The sequence below is a fragment of the Rousettus aegyptiacus genome, unplaced genomic scaffold (assembly GCF_014176215.1).
Source record: "Rousettus aegyptiacus isolate mRouAeg1 unplaced genomic scaffold, mRouAeg1.p scaffold_m13_p_12, whole genome shotgun sequence".
NCBI lineage: Eukaryota > Metazoa > Chordata > Mammalia > Chiroptera > Pteropodidae > Rousettus > Rousettus aegyptiacus.
The window spans coordinates 55801501-55811980 of NW_023416287.1; the positions used below are offsets into that span (position 1 = coordinate 55801501).

Sequence of the window (10480 nt, forward strand, 5' to 3'; positions counted from 1 at the left end):
TAAAAAGGACAAATCAAAGATAGGACAAATCCAGCATGAGCAAGAATGACAAAAACTGACTGAAACACACCAAATATTTTTTTTAAGTGGTTTCCAAAATGATGCTGAGAGAAGAGGAGGGGCGCGGAAGGAGGAAGGAATGCTGGGTGTATCTTGTTTGCTGACCTTTATGGACTGGATCAATGGGTTCTTTTGCATACTAGCTTTTTGGGCAATGGGAGACCATAGTAAGAGACTGAAGAGTAAGAGGCCAATAAGGGCACAGGAAATAGATATGTATTCCTGTGGTTCCCTTTTATTCTCCAGTTCCCTTACTGCCAGACCAACACGCTTCTCTCTACTTAAAACCACAGCCCCTGTCAGATAGCCCTCTCCATAGAGCCACCCTCTCCAACTGCTCTCTTCCCTTGTCCCTTCAAGTCTAGAGGTGGTAGCAGCTCTCTACACCATTGTTACTAGTCCCAAGGTACTGCACTACCCCTACCAATTTCTTTAAATATTGTCTACACCTTGTAAACAGTGTCTTTCTTAAACTTCCATCAAACTATGTCATGTCTATCACACAAAGGCTCCAAAATACCCTATTCTGAAAAGCAGCAATTAAAGAGAAAGACTAAAGTATTAATCTTATATTTTATAGAGGGTATTCTATGGTAAGCAAACAGTCCTACAGATGATGAGTGAAAGTTATTAAATTCTTAAGTTTTAATAAAAGAATTACAGTTAATAATGTGAAAGGAATGACAGAATTAGAAAGTCATTATTTTGCTATCTCTGATTAAATAACTGATTCAGCTAAAGATCATAAAATGATGGAACAACTGGATGAAAGGATGATGGATTTTAGAAAGGAAGTTATTACAGGCTGTCACCACCTGAACACTCTAATCAACCTTAACATCGTGAAGGGTGGGCCAGCCAGATATTATGTGCTTTTTGATATATGCAAAAGGTGTGTGTGTGTGGGGGGGGGCCTATGAAATACTCTTGACTAAAAATGCAAAATAATTGAATGAGTTTTTAGATCTAACTACCTATTAGCAAGAAATATGGAAGGTACAACAGCAAGTTAAATGATATCACAAGAAAATAAAAAGAAGAATCCAGAATATTAAACGCTAGACAGTATCAACGACCCAGTCTTCTCAACAAAACAATGGGAGTGGGAGGGGGGTTAGAAGAGATGGGGGGAAAAGACTGCTGTATATTTTAAAAAGAAACTTAAAATATCTAACAAAAGCAACATGTGGACTTTGTCTGGATGCAGATCCTAATAAAGCAACTGTAAAAAAGAGTTTTAGACAACTAGAGAAATCTGAATATAAACTGGGAATTAATGGTACAGAATCTGGGTAATGGGGATTCACTATACTATTTTCCCTACTTTAATGTATGTTTGATATTTTTCATTTATATAATCACCAAACAAAACAAAAATCCACATTCCACTATAACCATAGTTTCAAACATCTTGTGCAGAATCCTAAGATTCATTTCCCAAAATTCTGATTTTGTTTGTCTGGGCATGGGCCCAGATTCCATTTTTACACAGTTCTCAAGTGAATCTAATACAATCTACAGACTCATATCTGAAAATTATACTTATACTACTGTACCACAAATCTTTAAATACATCCCAAACCTCAAAGGAAAATCATTATCATCTCTCATACCTCCCCTTCAAGCCTTCCTCTATTCCTATCTGCTCATAAGTTATCCTTTTCCTGAGACTATAAATTCCATGAAAGCAGAGCCCGTGTTTGTTTTCATTCACCTTGGTGTTCCCAGTGCCTATCAGAGTGCATATGAAATAAAGTTTTGTTGAATGAATAAATGAATAGATAATAGCAAAGAGAAAAAAGAAGAGCTAAGTGCAGTCCGCTATTTCAAAATTAATTTCAGGGAACTATCTGAGATAAAATTTGTTTCTTGCCAAAAATCAATATAAGAAGTTTGGAATAAAGAATATAAATAAAGCATGGGAATAATAAAATAATAAAAATAAATAAACACAGGAATAAGGAGGGGGCACATATTAGCCTACCTTTTGAAATATGACACAAGTATAAGACAACCTCTCTCCTCTCTGAGACATCAAACTTTGGACATTAATTTGAACATCTAATTTCCTACTAATTGTTTAGAAACTATGATGAAAATATACTCTTATATTTCACAATCCTAAACAAGAGAGGCAGGTATTTAAGAGAAGTAAAATACATATATACATTTTAAAGGATATGTAAATGAGTAACTCAATTATTACTTTCTCTGTTCAAAAAACAAACCCCTAGTTATAAAAACAAGTCACAAATGTAAAAAAGAATAAGTGCCAAATATAAAAATTAAAAATTAGTTTAGGATGATCTTCCAAGGCAAGAACAAGTTCCAAAAATAGCACTTAATATTTCTACCCCAACACTATTTCATTTAACTTTTAAATTTTATTTCTTAAATAATAAATCAATGACAGATGTTTTAAGTTTTTATGGAAGTATAATAAAAAATAACTCATAACATTTTTAGACACAAGGGACATCAGCAATTACATGGCCCAACTCATTTTATAAATGGGGAAACTGAAGCCCATATAAGGAAAAAAACTTACTTGGTTACAGAGTTAATGGCAAAATAAGGTATATGCCAATGCTCTGAATTTCTAGTTCAGTGTTCCTGTCACTACATCACGCTAATAGCACATTTTAAAAAATAAATATTATCCATTGTGAAATGCAGTAGTACTACTGTCTGTTCATCTTATTGTACATATGTATGTGTTATCTATGCTCTGGACTTACAAACAGATGTACCTTATTATAGTGGGGATTGAAATGGGGAAGTGGAATTAATGAACTCTATTCAGCAATAGAATTACATATGTAGTATTTCCTAATATGTGGGCTTTTCTGTCCTATATCATAATAGAATCTCTAGTTTTTACATATACACACAGTATCAAAACAATTTTGAAAGAAAACTTAAGTTATGCAAAATCTAATCTAAAACTCAGAATTTACTCTTTGTTCATCATAAAATTTTATACATGGCTGCTTCTGGATTAAAAACATTTCTGACTCAAGAGATTAATGAATGGCCCAATTCAGGTCTCAGCTGTTACTCTGAGCTACCTCTCTATACACCCACAGGGTGCCTGTACTGCAAGAGGACCTATTTACAGAACTCATACTGAGAATATAAAAGATATACACATAAAGAGAGCAAGATAAGAACTAAATCTCCACAAATCAGCTCCCAGCTGCCTTTCTTATCAATCTAAACCCTTGGCACAATGTAGGTATGTTACAAACCATGACTAAATGAATAAACAGTCTCCGAAAGCCCCTCCCCCATTCTACTGAACCCCACCTAAATGTCTTCATTTTCAGTTACAATGGCTTAGCCACTTCAATAAAGTATAGCTGGATTATGAATTTATGGGCATGGCTTCAGGTGCCAGATAAATTACTCTGCACTTAGAGAAGACAATAAATATCAACTTCCAGCCTAAGCTCAATGACTAACATATAACAGATATACTATAAATATGACAAAAATAATAATTACCAATTAACGAATGCTTACTAAATGCCACATGCTGTGGTAATTGCTTTGTCTATATTTTTTAATCTTTAAAACATTCTAGTACTATTATCCTGCCCCTTTCCTGAAGATGAAACAAGCTTTGAGGGGTTAAAATAACTCACTCAAAATCATCTAGTAGTATGTACATTGCAGAGACTACATTTGAATCTAAGTTTAGACCCTATACTAAGTTTTGCTGAACTACATTTGAATCTAAGTTTAGACCCTGTACCAACATTTGTTGAATAAATTGAGTAATTTTATTAATTCTTGCAACATATAACATCAAAATAGTCTGGTCCAACTAACCAGATATGCAACTGACACTGGTAACACCTATTAACTCATAAATTATGAACACTGGCAAGCATATAGCTTTAAGATTCAAATTTTAATGATCCCAGGGCTTTTCATTCCATCACCAGTACTATAATCCCAAATGTTAACAAGTCAACTAATAGGACATACAGAGGGATTATACAGCAATAATCTAGAATTTGGAATGCTAGCAAAATTCTTTCTTTTGAAATAATCTGACCTGTAGCCTAGGACTGTTAAAGTTCACAACAAAAATTCCACTTGAGCAACAGGGAGTAGTGGTATTGATGATAAAATGAGTAAGTATATGGGAGAAAGTTTATTTTGAAATAGGAAGAATTTGAATGATAATATGATATCCAAGTAAAGACACCTAGTAGGCAGTCAGATATTTAGGATTTAAAACCATAAAAAAGACTGAAAATAAAGATTTGGATAGCATGGACATAGAGACTGATGGTCGTTAAAGATGTAATAAGAATGGATGAACTCAAGAGAGTGAAGAGAAAGTATTACAGGCTTAAGACTGAGGCAGAGAGAAAAAGAAATCAGTAATGAAAAAATGAAAAGCATTGGGTTAGGAAGCCCAGGAAAAGAGAATAAAAGGGAAGAAAAACTAAACGAACACCTGAAACTTCATGTAGATTTCCTTTCCACATTTTTAAACAGTGAATTAAAAAAGGTAACAACAGATATGTACAAAGGGGACATTAAGTGTTAGAATTCAGTACGCATTATTCCTATTCAACTATTATTGGTTCCATTCCTTCCTTTCTACCCACCACCAGCTAAGCTAGAAAAAAAGGTCATGCTCTTAACTGGCATCCTGAAAGAGTGTGCCAACATGTGACAGGCAAGATAGCTGTACTTTCAAGAAATGTATGTCAAACTTCAAAGCAAATATATACCTATCCCTCTCACCCACCTATCTTTGTTCTTCCTTTTTAATTTACAAATCATATGCATTTTTTCCCACTAGAAAAATCAGACTTAAACTCCATCCCTTACTGTTTTTGGATATACTCAGAACCATTAAGAAATTGTTAACAAATCCTAGATAAACTAACTATAACGTTTTTTTTTTTAAAAAAAAAAAAAAGGTTGTAAAAGGAAAACAGCTCTTGATAATCATTATAAACTATAACATGGACCATTAGGCAATAGAACCATTAGAACACTGGAAAGCATCTGACTTACAAAAAACCAAGATTGAACAATTTGAATGATCTAGGAAACAAGTGAGCAGTTACCATATTATCTTAACATCTGTAGACTATTTTAGCATTTATATCTGCAACATAAAAATGGACTTATCTAGTTCTTAAATTATGTGTTCAAAAAAAGCTGGATAACCATTTATCAGGGCTCCTTCCAGCTACATTATTTTATAAGTACTAATACTTATCATTAGTATCTCAACCAAAAAAAGGACATCTGGTGGGTAAGGTGGTTTAAAAGACATTTTCCAGCAAACTCTTTTAAACCCAAAACGTTTGGGAACTTTAATTTCTGAAGAGTAGATTTAGTCAAGGAAGTGGAAAATAAACATAATTTAACAACTTTATTTTCTGAGATTACAAAAAAATCCTAGAACTTGAGTGCTGTACATGGTACATAATATATATTCAATAAGGATCTGTTAAATAAATCAACAAAGGCCAAAATAATAGAGAAAGGCAATTAATTTAAAAGCAGCATTGTCCCTACATTAGATGTCCAAAGTCGTAGAGAGGGAAGAGTAAAAATAGACTCACTGAAAAAGGTAGCTACCTGACAGGTCATTCTAAATTGACAGAATGAATGAAATGAATACTTAATGATAAACATAAAATATCATGCTAAGAAACTTCATGCTGGACACAATAAAACTGGAAAAAGGATTTTGTCTCCAAAGAAAAACTGAAACTTTACCAAGTTCTAATGAGTATAATAATAAAATTTCAACAGCTATCAATCAATAAACAATTATGAAACTAAACAAAAAAGGGCCAAGATTATAAGATTTCAAGGGGGAAAAAAAATCCGTTGACTATATTCTCTTTCTAAATGCTCTATTTAGGAATCTTGGGCTTCCAGGTACCTACCTAGCTATCCTTACTCTGAAAAGCCTTCATCGCATCTTGACTCTTTTGTTCAACTTTTCATCTTTTATTTATCCTTTTATCATTATATCAGTTTCGACTTGCAACTCTGTACAAAAGATTTCCAAATTGTTATCTTCAATGATGAGCTCAGTTTTATATCTCCAATAATCTACAGGTCATTTCTTTGTGGTTATCCCAGTGTCCCTCAAAAACAAACCTAAAATTGAATTTATCTGGGGCCTAATCTTCACAACCTGACTTTGCTGTTTTCACCCATGTTTTCATCAGTCTCCCTACAAACCAGGCTCAAAATTTTTAGAATCATCTAACTCTCTCTGGTTCCCCTTTCTCTCCCCAACCCTGCCCGTCAAGTTCCATCAATTCCTTCTTCTCCATTCTAATACCCCAAATTTGAGCTTTAATCATTTCTGGACTATAATTTTTTCTTTTTAATTTCTCCAATCTCACCCCATCTCCAGTGTTTTTCCACATAACCTATCCTGCACACAACTACCAAATTCGACATCATTCATCCTGGCAGTCTTCTTTACAAATATTTAATAACCGCAACATAATGAAATCTAAACTCCTTAGCCAACAGTCAAATCCTCCACACTCCAACTCCAAGCTATCATTCCAACTCTATCTTTTGTTCCCCTAAACATAGCCAATCATGTCTCCACCCTCTACATATTCATGCTATCCTCCACACCCCCTCTGAATACCCTCTCTAAATCCCGTCCATCCACCATAAAGCATACCCTAGCTTTCTCAACTCACAGTGATTGTTTCCTTTCAATATTCAAGAACATGTATCACCTATACCCATCAACTATTTGAAATTTGTCATGTATTTTCTCAATCTGTGAAGTGTTTTGCTTTGTTCCCGTGTATGTAGGTGAGATTAGGTCTTGTTTTTCTAAATCGAGTGGACTTTCAAGGAAAAAGCCCATGACTTAACATTTCCTGTATCCTCCACATTTCAATAAATCCCTAAGGTTCCCACCAAATGAAGCTATAGCAAGAGGCTATAAGACAACTTAAAAAATTAAAAAAGCTACTGTACCCTCCCCGTAATGCTGCCTCATGGAATAAGATCAAAAAGCAAAGTAAAATCAAAGATACCACATGAATATTGGATAAATATTAAAGTATTGGATTTCTTAAAAGTTACAGAAGTCCTTACTAGAAAGATGTGTTCCTAATTCCTTCTTCTTTCATCAATAAAATGTTTCAAATATTTGTTTCTCAATCTGAAGAGCATCCACAATGTGAGTGAGACATTTCACAGAGCTCACAAGACTCATTTCATAGTCAAGGATGCTTAGAATAATTTTGAAATCCTTGGGGTAAAACATTCTTGTAAAACATACACATTTAAAAAGATACATAGGTATATAGTCTAAAAGGCATGCTAATTTTAAATGAACTACATGATTTTCTTGATTTAAGATGAGATTGTTAAACAGTATTATTTCTCTGAATGGCATTACAGTACCATGCTCACTTAATCTTAATCCCAAATGTTGTGTACATCTAACATTAATTCTGAGGAAGCTGTAAATTACTATCTATAAACATACTCCCTGCAACTTTAGAGATGATGTGGTTTTGGCTGAACTAAAATAGAATTATTATATAACTTTAAGTTGTTCAGTACAGTAAAAGGAGAAACTCACACTTTCCAGCTATTAGTATTGGAGAAAATTGACAATACTTAAAAACTCCAATTACTTCAGATAAGTGTCTATGCTATAAACCACGAATTTTTAAAATAGGGTTTTGGCCTTTCATATCCAAAAAAAAAAAAATTCCTTAGAATGTTTTAAAAGTGATTATGTTAACCACAATATCACTGAAAAAGGCAGTTATGATAAAATACCTGCATGGTACTTTTGTAATCAACAATATTGTAAAAGACGTTAATATTCTGATGACCTATCATCATTTCTTTGGGTTTTTACACTTAACAGTCCAGCAAAAAGTTCCTTCAAACTCAAATTATCTATGACATTTCGGCTCAAAAATCACTTCCTCAATATCGACTCTCCATTGTCACTTCCACGTTTAAAAACTAAACCCTTAGGAGCTAAATCGTTGTAAATGAAAAGTGGTCTTTCCAATAAACTGTCAAACCGATCGGAAAGATTATCACTAAGATCACCATTCAGCAAACTATATATGCAATAATAACTTTGACGTGGTAACTTTTTATATGATGTCTGCAATGGAGGTTTATAGGTATCTTTTGTGTGATAATGAACTGAGTCAGAGCTAAAAGTTCAGAATAGTTGAGTCAGTCCAATGATAAATAGGGCCATGGCATGAGATTTCAGTGGTACTATAAGATTCTTCAGGGAAAAATACCAGGTTTTGGTGTTTTTTCCAAGATTATGCACACCTGAAAACTTGCTTTTGCAGACAACTAAACTAAAAGAGGAAAGAAAATACATACAGAACCCCAGATAAGCAAAAGAGAACAGCGCTTCTCACCAGCAAACAATCCGAATTCACTTCCGATTTGGGATCCCGCAGCAGGTTGTCGATTTTTTCAAACCGAGTCTCAAAACTGTCCCCAGTCGACATGTTGCAGCTACTGTGACAATACCCCCGTACCAGCAGCGGAAAGCAATTTCAACCAACTTCCTCCGGCGGTGGGTAAGCGTCCGCGGGGCGGAGGAGCCGGAACCTCAGGGTCACCAGGTGCGCCCGGTTCCCCCTCCTCCCCCTCACTGAGGGGATCTCCGTTCTCCAAACCCCGGGCTGGGGGCAACAGCGACCCAGAGCCGCTCGGACGCCCAAAGTCGCATCCCACCCGGCAGCCCCTCACGACAGCCGACAGCGCTGTTGCCACCAGCCTCGTCGCTCTGGCGTGGTGCTTCAGCCTAGCGGGCCCCGGCCGCCTTCGCCATGGAGAGTCCCCCGTCCTGAGACGGGCAGGAGTGGGGAGAGAAAGAGAAGCAGGGTGGAGACTCCTCCGGGCAGCAAAGGAGGGAGAAGAGGAAAGGCGAAAGCGAAGGGCGGATGCGGAGCTGTGCCAGCTGCCGCCACTTGGGCCACGGGCCGGGCCCGCTCCGCTCTGAAGCGCTGTAGGCGATCTAGCCCCGCATCCCCGATTCTACTTGGCCGATCTGTCTCGGTCAAGAGCTGGTCTACGCAGGACAGCTTCACCTTCCCATTTTGTCCGGTCACTGCTGGGGCTTCTGCCGCGGCGTCCGGAGGGGCAGGGCGAGGTCGATGCCCGATGGAGATTTAGGAAAGGCTGGAGAGCGGGCGGTGAGGAAGACGAGGGGCGGGTCCGGGCGGCTCCTGATGGAGGAGCTTCTGTGAGGCGCTGCGGGCCCGGCTCGGGAAAGCGCGAGTCGCGACGGCGAATGCCTGGGGAGGTGGGGCGAGGGGGGGCCGTGAGGGACTAATATGTCCGCCTTCCTGTTCAAACAAACGGAGACCGCCGGCACGGACTGCGCATGCGGGGCGCAGACGTTCGGCAGGGGCACCGGCCCGGCGGCGCGCGCACGCGCGCGCACGCCAGCGGCTCCACAAGGCGGGTCTCAGCCGGGCAGAAGGCGGGGCGCGGCCGTGGCCTCGCAGACGGAGGGGAAAAGGCTGGCAGCGGGGAGGAACCGGTAGGGTGCGGCGGGAGGCACAGCCCTTGCCCCGGCAGGCTTTGGAGGAGCCACACACGGTTCCAGAGTTACTGTGAAGGTCCAGGCGGGGCGGAGCTCTCGCTGCCTCTGGTTGTGTCCTACCAGCTTCCCCAGTTCTGCTTTCTATGGGCTGAAGCAGTCTGGAGAATTCTGACAAGAAAGAGTGGATGCTTGTTATTGTTATTTTGGAGATAGGGGGTTTGGGTTGGTGAGTTGGTTGGTTGGTTGGTTTTCAGGCAAGATCCCTTTTCTCCGCCAGGCACTAGCATTTTAGCACCAGCGGGGTTTGGTGTACTTCATCGTCGGCCCTCCGTGAATCCCACAACGTTTAACTGTCTACGATTCCATGGGAAAATTACAAGGCGATGCAGTACTCAGCCCTTACAAGACGAGCGTTTGTGTCGGGAGCATTAAAATTCTGACTCCGGAAGATACAGTCAATAGAAGTCAAACTCAATTTAGTTGTTTGGTTTTTTTTTTTTTTTTTTAAGGAAAATCTCATAGAAAAAAATCATTTTAAAGTTATTCTTACCAGTTCTCCCACACCATTAACACTCCCATTGTAGTTCTCGATGTGTAATCCTCCCGTTTCAATTTCAAAACGTTCGGTGAAACTTAGAGTTGTTATTTTACCAGAACTAATGTAGAACAAGAAAATAATAGCCATTTTCTCCTAATTCAATTGCTGCATTGAATGTGTGTGAAAGACTTGTTAATCTGCTGATAATGTTCTTCACGGCTTTCAATAGGAAATCTACCTTAATTTAGTTCTAATCAATCTTAATTTTGCTCATAGTTCAAATTAAGGATTGCTAGAAATAGAAAATGTGGATGATTTACTCCACATTG

The 10480-nt window shown here is 37.9% G+C and overlaps 1 protein-coding gene across 2 annotated transcripts in view; it reads right to left on the reverse strand.

Annotated features, from left to right (window-relative positions):
* Nucleotides 1–9485, reverse strand: part of ROCK1 (Rho associated coiled-coil containing protein kinase 1) — a 130537-nt gene extending 121052 nt beyond the window's left edge. The window contains exon 1 of one of the 2 annotated variants that reach the window (XM_016164545.2): nt 8478–9485. In XM_016164545.2, the coding sequence (XP_016020031.1) occupies nt 8478–8570 (93 nt within the window). In that variant the 5' untranslated portion in view covers nt 8571–9485. The remainder of the gene's footprint in view (nt 1–8477) is intronic. The other variant, XM_036229894.1, reaches the window with a different exon arrangement.
* Nucleotides 9486–10480: the final 995 nt, after the last annotated feature.